Genomic DNA, 21,147 nt, shown 5'->3' with positions numbered 1-21,147 from the left:
CCTGTGGCACAGGTCCTAGTAGTGACAGAAGTTAGAAGACATGCTTTCTCTGGCTCCCAGTTCCCCAGTCTCACCCATCACCCTCACACTACCCCATTTGCATTTAGAAGGGGAGGGAGATATTTTTAGGGTTGTGCAGGTGACGTTTGAGAGTGACATGGGGTGGGGGAAAATCCCAGGACAATGGAGGACACAAGGGAGCATCTTTGGTTAAATAGAAGGAACCCTTCATGGGAAATTTGGTCATTGCCTGTCCTGGCATGAGCAGACTTGCTTTAGGGCCCAGATGGAGTGAGGTGCAGTAAAGGGGAGGGCCATGTCCTACAGAACCCAGCTCTGTTTGGTGTCCCAGAGAGGGGCAGTCTTTGGCCCACTGGGAAGAAGGACCATCAGATATAACCTGGGGAGGGACTTGTCTCTTTGTCATTTAGGCATCCCTGTCACGCATGCACCTAAACTGAGAATAACCCCGGGTAGGGAAGGAGGTGAGTGTGGCCACCAGGAAATGGCAGGGTTGGCGGTCATAGAAGGAGAGGCTGACACGTGCATGTGTTAACCAGGACATTTATGGCCTCTGTGGCTCTCCGACACCTCGGTGAAAGAGTAGGGCCCTGTCAGTTCTAACTCTAGTGTGGAAGCAGGAGAACGGCCAATCACGGTCAGTCCGGCATCCTCACTGGGAGCAAGTGGTCCTCCAGCCAGGGGGAGGAGATGGGGGGGCATGGAGGGTCTGAAGAGCTCTTCTCTCCAAGGTCCCCACGGCCACAGCTGTGCTGCTACTCCAGGGCTGAGGGGGGGATGGGGGAAAAGGGTGGAAGAGGCTGTCAGGGAGTTAGAGGACCAGGTCCCAGTGCCCCCACCCCTCCTGCTTCCCTGCCCACTCCCAGCCTCCCACTGTCCCCCCCACCCCCACCCCACGCTCAGCCTGTGCCAGGTTCAGGTTCAGGAAGGTGGCGTTGGTCCTCATGCAGGGGAGGGAGGTTGACTGTGAGAAGAGAGACAGAGTGAAAAGGAATCCTGGGCCTTTGTGGGGGAGGTGGCCGGCTGCCATTGAAAAGCATTCTATCTCCAGCACTGACCTGAGACCAGGGTTTGATGAAGGAGGGTGTCTAGGGGATACCTGGCAGTGATTGATTTCCTGATCCTGGAAGCTTCCTGTCTGAGCTGGGAGATGCCATCCCTGACTCAGGGCTTCCAAAAGTACCTGGTCTGATGGGGGAGGTGAGACTCCAGCCTGGAAAGTGACCTAGTTCCCAGTGTCTGAGAGCTCCTGGTCTAATGGGATGAAACCTGCCTCAGGGACTTGGCCTCTTGGACCTCCAGGGATGCCTAATCTGATGGGGGTTGACGTGGTCCCTGATTCTGGAAGCTCCTGGTCTGATGTGGGAGATACGGTCCCTAACTCTGGGAGCTCCCAGTCTGATGGAGGAGACCTGGCCCCTGACTCTTGGAACCCCCAGTCTGATGGCAGAGACCTGGTCCCTGACTCTGGGAGCTCCCAGTCTGATAGAGGAGACATGGTCCTTGACTCTGGGAGCTCCCAGTCTGATGGAGGAGACATGGTCCTTAACTCTGGGAGCTCCCAGTCTGATGGAGGAGACATGGTCCCTGACTCTGGGAGCTCCCAGTCTGATGGAGGAGACATGGTCCCTGACTCTGGGAGCTCCCAGTCTGATGGAGGAGACATGGACTTTAACTCTGGGAGCTTCCAGTCTGATAGAGGAGACCTGGTCCCTGATTCTGGGAGCTCCCAGTCTGATGGAGGAGACATGTTTCCTGCCTCTGAGAGCTCCCAGTCTGATGGATGGAGGCTGACTCTGGGAGTCCCTACTCTGATGGGCAAGACATGGTCTTCAACATCTGGGAATTCGCAGGCTGATGGGAGAGACATTGTTCCTGAACACTGGAAATGCCTAGTCTGAGGGAGGAGACACAATTCCCCCCAACTAGAAGCCTCTATCCTAATGGAGGATTTCACTTTGAGAGAAAAATTCCACCTGCTGATGGTAGAAATTCAGTCCTCATTCTTACTGTAATGCAAAGGATGAAACACAGTCCCAATTGTCTAGGATCTCCCAGTCTAAAGAGGGAGGTATGATCTACCCTCATCCTATACATCTAGTCTGATGGGGGAGGTAACTCCCATCATTTGCCCATTTCCCCAACATAGTAGCAGAGGCAGTATCTCCTGTGTTTTGGAGTCTACCCATCTGCCGGGAAAAAGGATGTCCTACCCTCAGACTATGTCTCTTCTTTGAAAACCTTCAGTCTGGTGAACCTCTTGTATGAGAGAGAAGGCATGGAAGCCCCCCGTAGTGGCCTTCAGTCTGACGCAGGAGGCCTGTCTACCCCTAGTCTAGGTCATCAGTTGGACAGAAGAGGAAAGAACTCCATTAGGAGATCCCCCAGTCAGAGGGAGGAGACAAAGCCCCTTCCTCCAGCCTGATGGGGAGGCATTTCCGACTTGATCTGTTTCCCGGTCTATGAAGGAGGCAAAGTCCCCTTTTGGGAGCCCCTGTCTGAAAAGATTCACCATCTGCCCCCTCTGGCGCACTTACTGGCCACCTGCAGCTCCACGTCGAGCGTCTCCGTCTTGCCCTGCAACGTGATGGTCTTGAGCGTGTAGCGGCCGGCGTCCGTGAGGTTCAGCTTCTGTACCAGCAGCGAGCAGTTGGCGAAGGCCGCTTCCCGGCCTGTGTGCGCGGGGCCTGCAATCCAGTTCCCCGACGGCAGCTGGCTGAGCAGCCTGTTGGGCTCCGAGGCAGGCCCGCGGTACCAGGCATAGACCAGCAGGTCCTTGGGGTAGCCCTGGACGGTCAGTGTCACGTCCTGGCCCTCCATCGGCTTGGTCGGCACAGGCACGATTGTCATGACAACCGCTGCCGCTGGGGAAAGAGTGGGGGGGGGGGAGGCGGGCTCAGCTAGGCCTGCAGGGGCCTAGCGTCCCCCTCCCCCCTCAGCCGGCTCATCCATGCCTCCCCACAACTGGCGGGCGCTTCCTGGGTGGGGTGCTGGGAAGGAGACAGAGGAAGGAGCTGACTTGGGTGGTAATGGAGGTGGGTTTTGGGTCCGGACAATGCCTGCCAGGGAGCTATGTCTTCCCCCAGAGACTGGGGGCTGTCTCCCCCCCCATTAGACTAGGAATTTCCAGCCCTTGGGGGATATTTCTCCCATTTAACTAGAAGGCCCTAGAGAGTCAAACCATGTCTCCTCCATCAGATGGAAAATTCTCCAAATATAGGGGCCATGTCTCCCCTATCAGATTGGAAATTCTAGAATACGGTGTGTGGGGGGGCATATCTCCTCCATCAGACTGGAAATTCTCAGAATATCTCATCAGATAGTTGGGAGTTGTGCACCCCAGGCTGTATCTCTTCTGTCAAACCGAGAGACCTCAGGATGTGGGGGCAATAATTTCTTATCAAATTGAAAGTTTCCAGAGGGTGGGAGGCCATGTCTCTTCCATCAGATTTGAAATTCCAGATTATTGGGCTGGGTCTCTCCAATCAGCCTGGGGACCCCAGAAGTTGGATGGGGGGCATGTCTATCCCATCAGACTGGAAATTCCTAGAAAGTGGGGGATTTGTACTCCCCCATCAGATTGGGAGTAACCCAGAGGTGGGAACTGTGTCTCCCCCATCAGACTAGGAATTTAAAAAAAAAAAAAGGACCATGTCTCCTCAAGACCACATTTCTCCCATCAGACTACAAAATGTCCCCAAGTGTGGACTGTCTCCTCCATCTGACTGGAAGCTCATCGAGGGTGGGTATCATGTCTCCTCCATCACTACTTGAAACCCATGGAGTGTGAGGCGTTGCCTCTTCTCTCTGACTGGCAGCGACTTGAGTAAGGAAGCCCTGCTTCCCTATTCTGGGATCAACTCTCCAAGAGCAGAGACCACATCTCCTCCATCAGATCAGAGTCCCCCCTCCATGGGAGCAGGGGGGTGTTTCCCTTTCTTCTGTCTCTCCCTGGCACCTGCCACAGGGTTGCTGACCATTCAGGAGGCCCTTGGGGGCACTGTACCCGCTCCCTGCACATACCTGCACACTTGGACACCCCCCATCTTGGCCCGCACAGGCAGGGCTTGGGGCAGCACCTGAGGTCATCTGGTATACCCCCTGTCTCTTGCCAAGACCAGCTGCCAAGGCCCCCGGGGGGGGCGCAGGAGGTACACTTACCTCTGGGGATGCCATTTCTGCTTTGGGTGAAAGAGTATCCACCCTTTGGATGAGACCCAGCCTGTTAGGAGGTGGGAGGGGGGAGGGAGGGAGGGAAGGACGGTTCCCACTGTCCCTGGGGGATGGTGGCCACTTGGGAAGGAACCAAGGCAGAATCAACCAGGCCTTCATGTTCAAAGCCACTCCCCCCCAGGGGATGAGAAAGTATCCCCTGAGGATCCTGATAGCTCTCAAAACACCAGCTGTGTCTGCGCTGCCCCGAGCCCCCAGGTTGTTTGAGGACAGAGGCAAGACAATGCCTCCCTGGCTGTGTTTTTCCACTTGCCAACAACTGGCTGTGATTTTCCATGTGTGTGTGTGTGTGTGTGTGTGTGTGTTTGCACACACAGTCATCTGGGCCAGAGAACCGCATCATCTAGCAGGCTGCGTGGTGGCTCGGCTGTCCGCGTGCAGGGACTGGGCCGCGCCCTCCGCAGCTGTGTGGGCTGAATTTAGAATAGGGACACGTGCAGGAAGGGACGTCTGAATGTGTCCCCGCTCTGCCCCATGCACGGTGCGGACGGGTGGCCCCTTTCTCACTTTGCCACCCCTCAAGGAAGGGTCTGATTCCTCGTTCGTTTTCCAGGTGACAAGGTATGGGCTGTCTCCTTCTGTCACCCGAACGAAGAGGGAGTCCCCCCGACACGCCACTTTGTCACTTGGCCAAAGAATGGGTGGAGACTCTCTTACTTTCCCGTTATCTGCTGGGCGAAGGGTGCCCTAACTGTTGGAGCAGTGGCCAAACCTTACGCGGTCCACCCGGGCCTCCGTGGGGAGGGGGTGGCGGTCAGGCTGTGGGTGACTCACCGGAGAGCTTGACCACCACTGAGGCAGATCCGGAAAGCAGGGTCTTGGGGTTTTTAGCAATACACGTGTATGTGCCCTCCTGGGCCGCGGTCATGCTGCTGATGTTGAGGTGGTCTCGCCCGTTCTTGAGGGCCCGCCCATTGAAGACCCACATGTACTCGGGCTCCGGGCAGGACTGGGACACGCACCACAAGGTGAGGGACGTGTTGAAGTCAAGCTTGATGGTACAGCCCGTGCGGGTGGTGGAGTCCTGGAGGATGGCCACGCGTTCCGGGCCAACTGCGGGGGCAGGAGGGAGAGAGACGGGGCAGTGGAGGGACAGGGGCATAGAGGTGGGCACCCTGGCTTCCTCTCCACCAGGCTGGGCCCCTGGGAGGGCGAGCGCCTAGCGGAGGGAGAAAGCTCTGGTCTTTTCGGATCCCACACAGATCTCTAACTTGCCCTAGGATCTCGAGAATCACTTTCCCCTTTCAGGGGATCTGTTTTCTCTTCTGTAAAAAGAGGACGTGGGGCCAGACAAAATTTCAAGATATTTTCGAAATCTATGGCCCCATTAAAAAAAAAAAAAAGAAGAAGAAGACCAGACTATCGGTTTCTCGTAAGCCATTCTAAGAGTCTAGAATTCTAGGGCTCCGGGAGTCAGTGCTTCTAGTCAATGCTTCTAGGTGCTAGGGTTCTAAGAGTCTAGAAATCTAGGTTTCTAACATTCTAGGATCAGGTGGCTCTAAGATTTTAGAATTCGACTCTAAGATTCTAAGAATCTCTGCTTCTAGAGTTTCTAGGATTCTCAGAGTCTGGAATTCAGTGCTGCTTAAATCCAGAATTACCTGGTTGGAGGATTCTAGGCTCTAAGTTTTTCTACGGCAGCGGCCCTTGTGTACCTCTGTGATTTACTTGCCCCGGATTCCACACTGCGTATCTGCTGCCCCTGGAATGACTCCGTGCTTTGGTTACATTTTTTTAGTCTCCCCTCCCACCCACCACTCACTTCCCGCCTCCCTTTCAAAACCCACCAGCCCTGTGTCCCTTCCTGCAAGTAATGCTTCAGACTGAAGGCTTAGTCCTCAGGTGGTTTTTAGTCCTTAGCGAGATGGGGCGAGTGCATTTTAAGAGGGATCCCTGGCTCCTAACCCCCCCGCCCCCCGCTCACCTCCTGACTCACTGTGTGCCCTCGGGTGCCCTCTCCTGGCCTCAGTTTACCCATCTATGAGGTTTGGGCACTGGGTATGTCTAGGGGATCCAGGAGGACTCACAGTACACGGTCAGGTTGATGGGCTCGCTGCGGCTGACACTGACCGGGTTCCAGACCTCGCACTGGTAGGCTCCAGCCTCCTCCCTGCGGACGCCATGCCGGGTCAGTACCCGGCCGTCGGGGGACTGGCCGAGGCGGATGGCTATGGGCAGGGCTTCGCCGTTGAAGAACCAGCGGACCTCGGCGGGGCTGGGGCTGCTGCACATCAGGTGTAGGGTGTCTCGGCGCTCCACCAGTGCCGTGTTGTTCGCCATGACCACAGGCTGGGCCAGGATCTCTGTGGGGCGAGAGACAGAGGGGGAGGGGGCCGGGCACTGCCTGCTCCCCTGGCCACCCCCCTCCCCAGGCCAGGGGCGTGGCTGGATCCTGGTGGTGTCCCTGTACCCCCAGCTGAAGGGCAAAGAATGGGATAGGAGGCAGGTGTAGTCCTGGAAGCCATCCTGAAGGAGGTGAGCATTTTAATGTTATTTTTGTCTTTTTTTTTATGGTTTTACATTTTTACTTTTTTTTTTTTTTTAAGAGGGATTGGAAAGGACATGGGAAGGCTGGCTGCGGCAGAGGGGAGTCCGGGGCGGGGGGGGTGTGTGTCTCACCATAGACCTGCAAGTGTCCGTAGCCCACCTCCGTCTGCAGCTGTCTGTTGAGAGTCTGCAGGATGTAGGTGCCCGAGTGCCTGGGCAGGACGCCCTGGATGTCCAGGCCGCCGTCAGGGCGCACGGCCTCCCGCCCCGTGTGCTTGGGGCCGGGGATCTCGTCGCCCGTGCTTATGATGTAGCTGGCCACCAGGTAAGTCAGGCTGAGAGTGGGCCCCGCGTACCAGTTGTAGGCAAGCAGCTCCCCCAGAAGCCCGTGGACAGCCAGTGTGACGTTGTCCCCCTCGGCTGGCTGGGCAGGCTCGGGGGTGATAGAGATCTCGGCCCCCACACTCAGGAAAGTGGCTGAGGAAAAGGAGCCAGAGGGGTCGGACGAGGCCGGCTTGACCACAGCCCCCCTTCAACGAAGGAGGAGACATGGGCTCCCAGCCCATGGGTTCCTGGTACACAGTAAGTGCTCAGTACATGCTAGCCAGCCGTAGGGTCTCAGTCCTGGAGTAGGCCTGAGGATTGAATTTGATGGGCTGTGCCAAGGATCTGGCACGTAGCACGTCCTTAGCCCGCAAGACTGTTAGATTTCATGGGGCACTGAGGGTTTTCCCGGGGCGAGAGTCACCAAACAGAGGCTTTACACCATCGGGCGAGCCCGTCTAGCTCCCAGGCCCCGGCTCTCAGTCCAGTGCTCTTCCTCCGCCTCTCCAGGTCTGACCACAGCAGAAAGTAGGGGTGTGATGAATGACTCCACCCTTTTCCTTTCCGCCCTGGGAGATAAGCCCCAAACCCGACTAGCTGGTCAGGGCTGCTTGGGTTTGAATTGTGTGCGGTTGGTTGCCTGGAATGGGTGGCTCTGTCTGGTTTCTGGTACTTTCCAGGCTGATGGTTAGGGGTGAGGGCTCTGGGTCTAGTCCTCAGCCCTGCACTACTAGCTGTGTGACCCCAGCCAGTGGCCTCCCCTCTCTGAGACTCAGGTCTCTCGTCGATGAAGTGGGGGTCATGAGTGGGCCTCCTGTCTAGTGTGGTTGTTCACACACGGAAACCTTGAGAACAGCTCCAGGGGCACGGTCAGGGGTAGCCAATGCTGCTTATTCTGACCTTCAGATGACCCCATGAGCTTAGCCCATTTCATAGATGCAGAAACAGGCCGAGAAAGGGAAGGTGACCGGCTGCCCAAAGCCACGTCCTCAGGGAGAGGCAGAACTGCTGGCCAAGCTTCCATGGCTCCCTGAGGCTTTGCCACGCGAGTGAAGGAGGTTCAGTGGCTCCTCTGCCTTAGCCGATGCCCCGATCTTAGAAATCTCGGAGGTCCGCCCGCAAACCCGTCTAGGCGACCGTCCCCGGCCAGCCCCACGCCGGTGCCTCCCGGAGGAGCAAGCGATGCCCTCCCTACCCAGCCTGCCGGACCCCTGGCTCCCACCTGCCCTCTCCCGGGCCGGGGTCCCCGCCCTTCCCTGAGGCCATCGGGGGGCTGAGGTCGTGGGGGGCGCCGTTCTCGCTCACCACTGAGGAGGAGCCAACTGCACCCGGCCAGCGCCATCTTTCGCCCCCAACCTGGTCTCAAAGGCAGCGGTGTTGGTGTCCCAGTGCTCCGGGGCCCTTCCTGGTGGGGACCTGGCTCCGTCTGGTGCGGGACCTGGGAGGGTTCGGTGATTTGGAGCCGGGGGAGATCACCTGAATTTGGAGGGATCGAGTCACCGAGGATCTGGGGCCCCGTGTGGGTACCAGAGCGGGTGTGGCAGGCACGGGCCAGGGGCCACGACCCGGCCCGGCCTCCTGGGGCGCTGCCTAAACTTCTTTGTGCCAAGGGCCCCGGTTTGGTACCTGCGGAAGAACCAGGTCGCCGGGGAGGAGGAGGCTGAGGCCCCGGGGGGCAGATTTTAGGGCCCTTCTTACCCGGGGCCCAGGCCTCAGCCTCCCTGGTGAACTCGGGGGTCACTGAGGGATGAAACCCATCAGCAGTGGCTGTCATGTCCCAGCCTCTGCGCTGTGGGAGACCTTCAGCTGTCCTCTCGGGGGAGGTCCTGTGAGGTGGGCACTGTTAGAACCCCCGTTTGCAGAAAGGGAAACTGAGGCACAGGTTCTGACTTGCCCAGGTTCCTGCAGGGAGAGGGAATTTGAACCCTGCTCTGTCTCTAAGGCCACCCAGGGGGAAGGATGGCAGGGTGGCTGCACATTTTCTTTAGGGCTCTGCTCTCTACTGGCCTCCGGTACTGGGCTGAGAAACCCACATTCTCTCTTCCCTTCCTCGGCCTTGTTTTCCCTGTCTGTCGAGTGGTGCATGTGGAGAGCTTGGGGCCAGAGAGAGCCCGGTTTTGACCTTGGCTCTGCACTTACCCGAAGTGGGGCTGGAGGCAGCCCCTTGCTGAGTCTCCATTTGGTGCTCTGAGAAGCAGGGCTGAGCATAGACCCTGCTCCGGTTTGTCGAGAGCGGTTAATGCGATGGCCAGCACCTGGCAGGATGGGGCCCACACACGACGTGTGCTTGGCGTGACTGTTATTAACGGGGAAGGCCCTGGACTTAGTCCACTGTCCCCTACCTCCACGACCCTGGGCAAGTTATGGAGCCCGTTGGGCCTCAGTGTCCTCATCTGAGAAATGGGAACGATGACGGTACCCACCTCGTAGGGCTGTTTTATTCAACCAATATTGAATAAGCATCTCGACTGTTTGCCAGGCCCTGTTCTAGGTGCTAATAGATAAAGTCCCTGCCCTTGTGGGGCTGACGTTCGTGGGGTAAACAAATTAAATACAAACTCTGGGGCACCTGGGAGGCTCAGTCGTTAAGCCCCTGCCTTCAGCTCAGGTCATGATCCCAGGGTCCTGGGATCGAGCCCCGCATTGGGGTCCCCGCTGGGCGGAGAGCCTGCTTCTCCCTCTCCCTCCGCCTGCTGTTCCCCTTGCTTATGCTCTCAAATAAATAAATAAAATATAAAAAAAAAATAAAATATAAACTCTATTCCATATCAGATGGACCTAAGTGTAGTTGGGGAAAAATAAAGCCAGGAAGGGGGTTTGTGACTTGAATTGGAGGTGGGGGAGGGGATCAGGGACGGTGTCTCTGGAAAGATGAGCTGGCAGAGGCCATGGGGGGTCTGGGGGAAGAGTGTTTTTGACAGATGTGTTCCCATTCATGTCTTGATGGTGTCTGGGTCCCGGTCCTTCTCAGGCCCCAGCGGCCTGTGTCCAGGCAGGAGCCGTATCTGCGGCTTACCCGTCCTGGTTTGCGCCTCCCAGCTTGCCCCGTGTCCTGAGCTCCCCTTGCAGGGTGGGGCTCTGATGGGGGGGGTGGCGGGAGGTGTGGGTGCCCTGGCGCCTCCTGTTCCTCCCACCCCGTCTGCAACCTCACCTCATCCTTCTCTGTCCTGACCCAGGCCTCTCCTCTGAGCCCTGGGACTGCGTCCCGGAGTCACTCAGGATGCCTCCCCCCAGACGTCCCTGGGCTCCGCTCACTCACCTTGTCCCTAACTGACCTTGGCATCTTCCCCCAGATCTGCTCCTCCTCCTTTTATCAGGGATGGCGCCACCATCCACCTGGCATTGGGACACAGAGACCCAGGACTGTGTCCCTGACGCTTCCGCTCCCCTCCCCCGCACACCACACCCAGTGATACCCGCTCTTACATCTCTCTTTCATACGTGCTTCTCTCCCTCCCTGTCCTGCCTGCCCCGCTCCAGGCATCCCCCTGCCTTCTGTCTGGTTTCCCTCCCCCAGTTCTCCCAGGTCCCTGGCCTCCCCCTCCCTCTTTCCACGGTGCTCAGAACCTGCCATGACTCCCCAGTGCCCTCAGCAGAAAGCCCAGCTCCTTGGTGCGGCCCACGAGGCCCTGCCTCGCCGAGCCCCCGCCGGCTTGACCAGCCTCATGGATACCCCTTCCTGCCGGGAACTCTGTGCCCCAGATACTCTGTCTCACTTATGCCCTCTCCACCCAGCAGATCCCTGCTTCCCTCTGTTCTATTCCATTACCTGACCGACTCCTCCTCCAGGAAGCCCTCCTGGACTCTCAGGTTGGGTTAAGGACACCCTGGGATCCCCCATCCCAACCCTGACCACCGTGGGTCCTCACAGTCAGGGGTAGGCCTGTCCCCCCATCTGGACTATGAGTCCTGGGAGGGCAGAACCTGGGCCATTGTGGTCACTACTGTGTCCCCATTGCTGCCCCACATGGCGTCGGGCACAGAGCAGGGGCTCAGAGGGCGTTTGTGGAAGCGGACACCAGGTGTGGATGACAGACAGGAGTCTCCAGGGAGGCCCGGGTTTCTGGTTTTGCTATCTGGTTGAGGAGCGCGTGAGGCCACGTCTCTGGGAGGCCTGAGACACATCCAGACGCTGCCGTGGCTCCCTACCCCTCGTGGGGTCATGCTGATGGCTCTCTGCTGTCCTTACCCTTCCAGATCCCCCCCCCCCCCGCCTCTCCTCTGGTGCTCCTGGACACGAGCCTGGATCCTTGGTTCATTTGAGAGCTGAAGTTTCTTGAGCACCTAGTATATGCCAGGCATGGGTGACAGGCATGAATAGGACAAAAATCCCGGCCTCATAGAACTGACCTTTTGTTTGGGGAGATAGTCAATAGGCAAATAAACACAAGCACATATAACTTTCTACTGGCTGGCGGGGGGGGTGGATAATGCCATGGGGAAAAAGAAAGCAGGGGGGCATTAGAGGTGGCCTGGGCACTGGTTGTGTCTGGCAGTGAGAAGATGTAGGAGGCAACACTGGTGTAGAGACTTACTAAGGGAGCCATGCTGAATCTGGGGGAAGAGCATTCCAGGCCGAGGACACCGCAAGTGCAAAGGTGCTGAGGCAGGAGTGTTTTGGTGAATGTGCGGAAGAACAAAGGGGCCAGTGAGGGAATGGGGGCAGATCCTGCAGGGCCTCATGGGCCGTGGGAGGACTCTGGCTCTCACTCTGAGACCAGAGCCATGGGAGATCTCTGAGCAGAGAAGGGATGGCGGCTGCCTTAGGTGTTAATGGAAACTTCTGGCTGCACTGGGGGGGTGGGGAGTGAGGGTCCGTGTGGGGAGGCCCTGAGGACGTCATTGCAACAGTCTAGCTGTGTCTAGTATGGTAGCCGCGAGCCACTAACTTCTCTGAATGGAGATGAGCTGTGAGTAAAATGATCACCGAATACTGAGGACTTACTGCGGACAAAAGAGAAAAAAAAAAAAAAAAGAATGTAAAATAAAATAGATGATTCATTTTTTATATTGATTCCATGTTGAGATGGTAACATTTCGCATATGTTTTGCTAAATAAATTCATTTCACCTGTTTTGGGGTTTTTTGGTGTGCTTTTCTTAATGGGATACCAGGACGTCTTCTCTTGTGTCTGTGGCTCGAGTCCCGTCTGTGGGAAGGCGCTGGAACAGGCAGGGGGTGGTGGGGGCCGGCCCATGGACGGGGACCTGGACGGGTCACGCGGATCTGGGTTACACCGATGCTCTCATTCATTTTGACCTTGCTGGCTTTCCCTGTTCCCTCATCGGGCACTCCCTCTCCCTCCTTCCCCGAGGATCTGTTCGCAGCCTGGGGAAACTGAGGCTCAGGGCCATTACCTCAGGAGGTTTGAGTGGGCGAGTCTTATCTTCTCCACCCAGCACAGCCGGCTGGGGACAAGGTTCCCTGATCTTGTTTTGTCAGCTTTTCCGCCACCCCCTAGTCCTCTTATCTGACCAGCCACGTCAGTCGCTCCCTGTGGAGCCGGCCTGGGGCTGGTCCAGACCCCACCTGCTCTGGACTTAATCAGTATTTGTCAGATGGAAACTGGCCTGAGCTCCTGTGGCCAGACCCCTGTCCCATCCCGCCGGGGCAGAGACCTTGGAGCCGAGGGGTTGGCTGGAGCTAATCCCTCAGCGAAGCCAAAGCAGGTTTCTGACCCCCCCACCCCCCTTATCTGCTGAGACGAGGCCTGGTGTTGCAATATTTACTCACGGACCTGACCTCAGGGTGTGGCTTCCTGTGCCCGCCTGGCCCACAAGGTCTGGGCTCGGTCCTGGGGAGGCTGTCCCTGGGGACAAGGGACCCTAGCTCCCCTGAAGTCCTCACGCCAGGTATAGCACCTGGGCTACCATGCGGCGGGGGGGGGGGGGGGGGGGAGGGGGGCAGGTGGATTGGAGGAGCGAGCCTCACACCTTTGCACGGCCTCTTCCCTCTGCCCAGATTCCCAGCCCCCATTCTCTCCCTCTCACCTCCTGCACCCGGGGAGGGGGCGTGGTTGCCAAGTCCTTTAATCATTCGACAAATATTTATTGAGCGCCAACTATCTGCAGGGCTGTGCTGGGGATGCAGACAACATCCCTTTCCTTGTGGGGCGTAATCCTATTGGAGGGAGAGGAACACTAATCAAAAAAAATGATACGGCCTATCATGTCAAGGAGAGATAACTGCTATAAAAAAATAAAGTAGGGCCAGAGGATAGCAGTGACGGGTGTTGTTGTTCTTTTAGCTAGGGAGGTCAGGGAGGGCCTTTCTGAAGAGGTGACATGGGGCCTGCAAACATCTGGGGGAAGGGTGTTTTGGGCAGCGGGCACAGCAAGTGCAAAGGCCCTGAGGCAGGAAGGTCTTTGGTGAGTGTGAGGACAGCAAGGTGGCTGGTGTGGCTGGAGCTGAGTGAGGGAGGGTGCCATGGGAAGAGGTAGTTACAGACGGAGCAGGGGACCTAGGGAGTAGGATTTCAGATGCAAGGTGGCCCATTAGAGGTGAGTGGGGTGATAGTAAGGCCCAGCTTGGGGTAAGAGAGCCAATGAGCGACAGAAGAGAAGGATCTACATCTGGAATGAGGGGCTGCAGGGGGCTGGGTTGGGAAGTGTGAGAAGCTGGGCTTTTCTGGAGTTAGGGAGGTGGAGGGGAGTGGAGAGAGAGTGCCAGCATTCTTGGGGGCCCCCAAAGGTCCAGAAGGGCCCGGGCGGGAAACTGGCTAGTTGTCCTTTCTCTCTCTGAGCCTCATTTTATCCATTGGGACTATGGAAAGGGAGTGGATTTGGACTTAGAGTTAGGTAAAAACAACTTAATAAAATTTTTAAAAAATAACTTTTTATTCTGGAAAATTTCCAAATTCCACACACTCATCAAAAGTAGAGGGGAGAGCAATGCCTCCCTGCCTGTCCCCCAGCTCCCTCCAATCTTGCCTCCCTTCCCCCATCCACCCCTGACCTACGGTATCTGAAAGCAACTTCCAGGCCGCTTATCATCTTTTTTTTTTTTTTTTTTTAAAGATTTTATTTATTTATGTGACAGAGAGACAGCCAGCGAGAGAGGGAACACAGCAGGGGGAGTGGGAGAGGAAGAAGCAGGCTCCCAGCGGAGGAGCCTGATGTGGGACTCGATCCCGGATCGCCAGGATCACGCCCTGAGCCGAAGGCAGACGCTTTAACGACTGCGCTACCCAGGCGCCCCCAGGCCGCTTATCATCTTATTCCTAGATACCTCAGCCTGTATCTTTCACCTAACATGTGAAAATAAGATGAACAGGAAACACTTCCTTAATATCTTCAAATACCTAGTCAGTATTCAGATTTCCAGTCTCATAAACATCAGCTCTTTCTTAGCTTCACTGGGGCATAATTTTCTTTCTTTCTTTCTTTCTTTTTTTTTTTAAGATATCTTTTTTAAGTCATCTCTCCGCCCCACGTGGGGCTCGAACTCATGACCCCGAGATCAAGAGTCGCCTGCTCCGCCAATGAGCCACCCAGGTGCCCCCAGGGCGTGATTTTTATAGCATAAAGTTCACCTGGGGCGGCCATCACCAAATCTCATTTGCGAACACCTTTGCCACCCCCGTCCCCCCCCCCCCAGCCTGAAAATTTCCCCGTGGCAGGATCCAGGAAGGTTTGCTATTTTGAAATGTTGACTCCCGCAGTGGGACGCTATCCTCCAGTTAAATCTATGCAACCCCAGGGCATTTAGCAGATAAAGAACCCCGCCCCCCCCCAAACTCATGGACTCCCCACTGGCCTCCAGGTACACGGAGAGGCCTGCATGGCCATGGGGGGCTACACCCCTGCAGCCAGCCCACCTCCACCCTCCTGGGCCTGTCAGACGGACTCTTTCAGAGGGCAATGCCCTCTGCCAGCAAAGGGGTTGAGCTCGGGAGGGAAGGGTTTTCCCCATGAATCATAATCAGTCTTGGTCGTGGGCCAGCCCATTTCCTTCCCCAGACAGCCACTTCCTCATTTGTATAACGAGGAGCCACAGCCCTGAGAATCTGGTGGTGCCCGGGATTCGGAGGAAGGGAGTGGGGGTCCGCACTAAGCCTTGGGGGGCAGAGCTTGGGTGGAGAGAGTGAAGGACTGGGGGGCTCCTCGTCCCAGCCGAGGACACTGGTCTTTTCCAGATTGGGCCAAACACTTCACCCAGTGCCTCAAGTTACCCCCTCGGCGATGCCTCTCTCCTCGGGGTGAGCAGAGCCCTCTCCACGGGCCCTCGTGTGGAAGGCAGACCCCTCCGCTTGGACACGCGGACCCCAACATGGTAGTGGCCGTGGGTTACGTTTGGTCCTTCTTTACGGACTGGGATGAGTAGAGGAGAAAGCGGGTGTTAGGAAGACTTAGTTCTATTCCCTGTGTCCGTTTTATACCCCGTGTGACCTGAATTTTTTGTGCCTCAGTTTTCTCATCTGTGAAATGGGAATGGTCTTGGCACTTCCCTCACAAAACCGTGGTGAGGATCAAGTAAGTTGATAAACATGAAGCACCCAGTGCAGTGCCTGGCAGGTTCCGTTGCCTGCCCCTCGACGGCCGGCTTCCCGAGAGCAGGGGCTCGCCCGGGGCGGGGGGTGGGGGGGCTCATTCAACAGAGCTGGGTGTCCTGCCGCTGCTCAGTGAGTGTCTGTTGATGCACAAGTGGGGACTGCCAGGCACAGGAAGGGAAGGATATATAGATAATGCGAATCCGCACACATTCGCTTAACCCACGTAAGTTCCTCGAGCCTTTGCCCTGTGCCTGCCGCGCTCGGTGGTGCTGGGACCCATCCCTGACCCAGGCAGCCTTGGTTGGCCCTGCCCTTCCGGGGCTTATAGTCTAGTGGCGAGACAAATCTCTAGACAGTGACCACCCAGAGTGGTCAGGGCTGAGATGGAGGAACTCGGGAGAAGGACCTGACCCAGCCTGAGGGTCAGGGAGGGCTTCCTGGGGGAAGCAGTGTCTAGCTGAGACCGGGAAGATGAGGAGGGGTGGGGCTGGCAGGGTGGAACACTGTGCCTGTGGGCATGCTCCCAGTGCAGGGAGCAGGGAGGGAATGTGGAAGTCCTGGAAGCAGTTCAGTCTGGTGGATGATAGACCACAGACCACAGGGTTGGGGATCAGGGTCAGGAGTGCTGAGAGGGAGGCTGAGGGGCCTCCAGGAGCCAGACCTCCCAGGGATTTGCAGCCTATGGTGAGAAGCCTGGAATTTAAGGGCACTGGGGAGCCATGGATGATTCTAAGCAGGGAGGGACAGGACTGAGTTTGGGATTTAGAAAGATCCCTTGGGCTGTCTTGCGGTGGGAGGATAGGACGGGGCAGGAGACTAGGTAGGAGGCTGGGAAGGTGATGCAGAGAACTGACCTGGCCCAGGGTTGGGCTGTAGAGATCCCAAGCTCAGGAGGCCTAGGAGGTGGGTTCCAGGGTTTGCCCCTCCCTGAGGGAAGGAGGCACCCCGGTTTTGGGCCTGGGTAGCTGGGTGCATTCTCTGGGTTCTCAGAAGGGTAAACAAAGGGGCAGAGGCCGAGGACAGGCACCGAGGTGGGGTGGGGAGGTCCTCCCGAGCTGCCAGAGCGCTTGCCTGCGGGTCTGCGTGGCCCTCTGCTGCCCCCTGCTGGCTCTTCCTTGACACGGGCCCTGCCTGCAATTCTGGCAGAAAGGATGGACCCAATCAACTTAAATCCCAACCAGCGATAAAAGATGACATTTCTGGGGCGACCACGCTGCAGAGTGCACCCATATTCACCCCACCCCCGGGTCTCCAGCTGCCTTCTGCCAATATACCGAAATGAATTCACAACTGACCTCCCAAACCTGCCCTCTACCTTCCCTCCTTCCTCCCTCCCTCCCTCCCTTCTCTTTCTTGGTTTTATTGAAATACAGTTCACATACCAGACAATTCACCCATTTAAAGTGTACAATTCAGTGTTTTTACTATGTTCATAGGGTTTTGCCACCATCCCCACGATCGATTTGAGAACATTTCCATCACCCCCAAAAGAAACCCTGTGCCCCTTAGCAGTCACTCCCCATCCCCCCCCCCCCCCCCCCCCCCCCCCGCCCCAGCTCCTGGCAACCACTCAGCTGCTTCCTGTCTCTATGGATTTGTCTGTTCTGGACATTTCCCATCAATGAAATCAGACAGTACGTACTTTTTGTGTCTGGCTGCTTTCACTCAGCGTCCTGTTCTCCAGGTTCATCCACGTTGTCGTGGGGTTCGGTACTTCGGTCCTTATTTATGGCCGGATTCTATCCCACTGTCTGGAAACACCACGTTTTGTTTCTCCATTCATCCGCGGATGGACGTTTGGGTGGTTTTCCTTTTTGGCTATTAGGAGCAGCGCTGTGAACATGTGTGTACCAGTTTTCGTGTGGACACGTTTTCCCTCCTTGCAAACCTGGCCCTCTCGCTCTGTGAATGCTGCCATTGCCCCTGCTTCCCGTTGGCAAGCCAGGCACAGGGCGGGGGTGGGGGGGAGCACCCTGGCTTTCTCAGCACCTGCTCATTCTCCTTCATTTCCCTTGGAAATTATGTTTGATGCCATTTGTTGTCAGTTGTCTGAGGGCAAAGATCTCTGTTTTGTCCTTGACTGTCTCCTCAGAGCCTAGAACTGCACACAGCAGGTGATCAATAAATGTTTGTTGAGCTGATGAATGACACACCCTTCTCCGCCATCCCCGACATCTAACCCAGGACCAAATTCTGTCAATGTTTTGTTCTAAATGTCTTTTGGTTCCGTGCATTTCTTCCCCCAGCCGTGCTATTACCCCAGTCCGGCAGCTGCTGGATGAATGAATGAGTGAGTCATTGAATGAAGAGGTGGAGGAGAGCAGGTCTTCCTGAAGTTCTTTCAGGGAGACATGGTGGTTGAGAATGTGTGCTCCGGTGTGAGTCATGATGGTGTAATGATCAGGCTGTTCCTACATATTGGTTTTCTCTATTCTGGTTTTTTTTTTTAGATTTTATTTATTTATTTGAGAAAGAGAGAGTATGAGAGAGAGAGCGAGAGAGAGAGCATGAGCAGAGGGAGGGGTAGAGGGAGAAGCAGACTCTCTGCTGAGCAGGGAGCCTGACTCGGGACTCGATCCCAGGACCCTGAGATCATGACCTGAGCCAAAGGCAGACGCTTAACCAACTGAGCCACACCCGTTTCCCCTGTTCTTTTTTTTTTTTTTTTTTTTAAGATTTTATTTATTTATTCGACAGAGGTAGAGACAACCAGCGAGAGAGGGAACACAAGCAGGGGGAGTGGGAGGGGAAGAAGCAGGCTCATAGCGGAGGAGCCTGATGTGGGGCTCAATCCCAGAACACCGGGATCACGCCCTGAGCCGAAGGCAGACGCTTAACCGCTGTGCCAGGCGCCCCTCCCCTGTTCTGAATACATGGTAGCATTGCACCTGCCCAGTGCTCTTGACATTAGATTGTATCATGTGCCTTCCTTTGGCCCAGGCGATGTGAGTGGGAGTGTCACTTCTGGGTGAAAGCTTTTAAAAGCCTGCATGCTTTGCTGTGTCCCCTCCATTTTTAAAGGTCGTATCTTCAAATACAGTCACAGGGAGGGTTAGGGCTTCAACATACACATTTTGGGGGACGTAATTCAGTCCATATCAGGTTTGATGCTAAGTGAGCAATCAGTCAGACTCAGAGAGCTCACTCTTGAAAAAATACTGTCGTCTCAAAGGTGGGGGTTGTATTAATGAAGATCTAGAAGGAGGTGGATGCAAAGAATCCCAAAGTAATTGTAGCTTGCACAAGAGAGGAGTCCTTCTCTCTCAGGTAACTTATCTAACCTGGTGTGGTGGCTCTGTCCCGGTTGCTGTCCCTGCCCCAGCTCTCTCTAACCTGGCTCTGTGCACCCCGTCCCTGGGATCCCAGATGGCTCTCACCACCACATCTTCAGCCTCTGGGAAGGGGAAACGCTCTCCCTTTAAGGCTGTGATTTGAGGACTGTGTGCAGCTATCACTTCTGCTCACATCCCATTGGCCAGGAATTAGTCACATGGCCATGTTGAGCTGCAAGGCAATCTGGGAAATGTAGTTTTTATGCTCAGGAGGCACACACTTGGTTCAAAACTCTATTACTGAGGAAAAGGAGAGAACAGATACTGGGGTTTGATGAGGGGGCTGCTGGAGAAGAGGAGAGGAAGGCAGGCAAATACTCTGCACTGGAGCGGCTAACCTTGCCCATGCCTTGACCTGGCTGACCTTCTCAGAAGCCAGAGATCAGGGGCCCAGGAGATCAGGGTGTCCTGAGAGGTCTGGGGCTGGAGAAATTACAGGGAGTACTTGCATACTGAGTCAGCAAGAGATGCAACTTCCCTTCCTGCGAATTCTTCCTCATCCTATTAACTTCCCGTGGCTGCTGTAACAAGTTGCCACAAGTGCGCCGCGGCTTAAAACAATACGGATTTATTCGCTTACAGTTCTGGAGGTCAGAAGTCCGAAATGGGTCTCACTGGGCCCAAATCAAGGTGTCGGCGGGGCTGGGCTGCTTTCTGGAGGTTCTAGGGGAGAATCTGTGTTCTTGCCCTTTCCAGCTTCTGGGCTCTGCTCGTGGCCTCCTTGGGTCTCCAAAGCCAGCAAGGACCCATGAAATCTTTCTCCCATCACGTCACTCTAACTCTGTGGGGCCTTGGTTTTGGCGCCCTTCTTCCATCTTCAAAGCCCAGTATCCCTCCAATCTCTGCCTCCTTTCTTACAACTCCTTCACTGACTCTCTCTCCCCAGGGTCCCATTCACAAAGACCCCTGTTATTCTATTTCGGGTCCAGTGGGCTCATCCAGGATATTCTCCCCATCTCAGGATCCTTCACCCAGTCACACCTGCCGAGTCCCTTTTGCCGCGTAAGGTAACATTCATGGGCATTAGCACATAGACAACTTTATTCAGCCTGCCACACAGTCTTTATTTTCAGCTCCCTGAGCAAAAGCAACAGTCTGCTGTGACTTATGTGGGGGGACTCTGGGCCCTGCACCGTCTGCTGCTCCCCATCTCCCTGACCTCACCTCCCACCCTTTCCCCCTTCCTTTCTCTGCTCCCACCATCCTGGCCTCTTTGCTGCTGCTTGAACTCCCCAGGCATGCTCCTGCCTCAGGGCCTTTGCACTTGCCACATCCTCTGCCTGGAATGTTCTCCCTCCAGATCCCTACATGGCTTCCAATCTCTCCTCCTTTAGGTCTTTGCTCATTGTCACCTTCTCTGCGAGGCCTACTCTGCTCTTCCTATCTAAAATCACAGTCCTCCACACTCCCAACCCCCTTCTCTCTTCATTTCCCCTCCTCTTCTTATCACCACCCAGCACGCCATGTATGTTAGTTACTTTGATTGCTGACTCTCTCCTCCGCCACAGCGTTCCTCTAGGAGAATGGTTTTTGTCTGTTTTGTTCCCTCCCAAAGCTGCAGGATCCAGCACTGTGCAAAACACATGGCTTACTTATGCCGAATGCGTGAATAAATTAAGGGGCAACAGACTGGGCCCACATTTGGGTTGGGGGTGGGGGTGGGGGTCGGAGTTGGGTGGGGGTAGGGAAGGGAGTGGCTGCCCTCAGGGCCTTGGTAAGATTCAGAGTAGGGGGCGACGGGCAGAAATTGGCCACAGGTGTGGAGAGACTGAATCTTGAGCAGGGAAGGGGTCTGACAGCTGTGGTCACTGGCCAGGACTGTCACTGGGGGCCACAGGCCTGGGAGGCCGGCCCCCCGGCCATGTGCTTTATCCTCTGGGGCCTGTGTGGTGGGGGGGGCTGCCTTGACCCAAGGGAAGGGGCTCCAAGGACCAGCAGGGGGCAGGGGTGGGGTGCTGTGGGCCGACAAGAGCCCAGCAAGTAGGAGACTGTGAGGTCTGGCTTGAGGCAGGCCTGAGACCACCCTCCTCGTCCCCAGATATCCAGTGTGTGTGTGGGGTACTTTGGGTTAGAAGGTAAGAGCCTACCTTTCCCAGGCATGAGGCCCAGGCCAGCTTGCTGGATGGACCAGACTTGAGGGCGGGTTATATACTCAGAGGGTCAGAGAGGAGCTGGGCCCATCATGAGCTCTTGCCCCCGGGCCCGATGCCGTGCTGAGTCCTCATTTGAATCCGCCTTGTCGGCCCCCAGGCTGTGGTG

At 56.2% G+C, this 21,147-nt stretch overlaps 1 protein-coding gene across 1 annotated transcript; it reads right to left on the bottom strand.

The window, feature by feature from the left end:
* Positions 1–550: 550 nt before the first annotated feature.
* On the bottom strand, positions 551–10,295 carry CEACAM16 (CEA cell adhesion molecule 16, tectorial membrane component). The gene is made up of 6 exons (XM_057314299.1): positions 10,217–10,295; positions 8,371–8,541; positions 6,874–7,218; positions 6,282–6,557; positions 5,029–5,307; positions 551–2,885 (listed from the first exon to the last, which is right to left on the bottom strand). The coding sequence occupies exons 2-6, from the start codon at positions 8,405–8,407 to the stop codon at positions 2,530–2,532; spliced, it is 1,293 nt and encodes a 430-aa protein (XP_057170282.1). The 5' UTR covers positions 8,408–8,541; positions 10,217–10,295; the 3' UTR covers positions 551–2,529.
* Positions 10,296–21,147: the final 10,852 nt, after the last annotated feature.

This window comes from Ursus arctos, unplaced genomic scaffold, assembly GCF_023065955.2.
Source record: "Ursus arctos isolate Adak ecotype North America unplaced genomic scaffold, UrsArc2.0 scaffold_19, whole genome shotgun sequence".
Lineage (NCBI taxonomy): Eukaryota > Metazoa > Chordata > Mammalia > Carnivora > Ursidae > Ursus > Ursus arctos.
The sequence above is the reverse complement of the archived record's forward strand: the minus strand, read 5'-3'. Positions and strand labels throughout refer to the sequence as shown.

Bases quoted from the DNA above. Each gene is read 5' to 3' on its own strand.
- CEACAM16 (XM_057314299.1), bottom strand. From the start codon at position 8,407: ATGGCGCTGGCCGGGTGCAGTTGGCTCCTCCTCAGTG. The intron at 7,219-8,370 runs GTGAGCGAGAAC...CCTTTTCCTCAG, and splicing joins CAGTTGGCTCCTCCTCAGTG to CCACTTTCCTGAGTGTGGGG. The intron at 2,886-5,028 runs GTGAGTCACCCA...CTCTTTCCCCAG, and splicing joins AGTGGTGGTCAAGCTCTCCG to CGGCAGCGGTTGTCATGACA.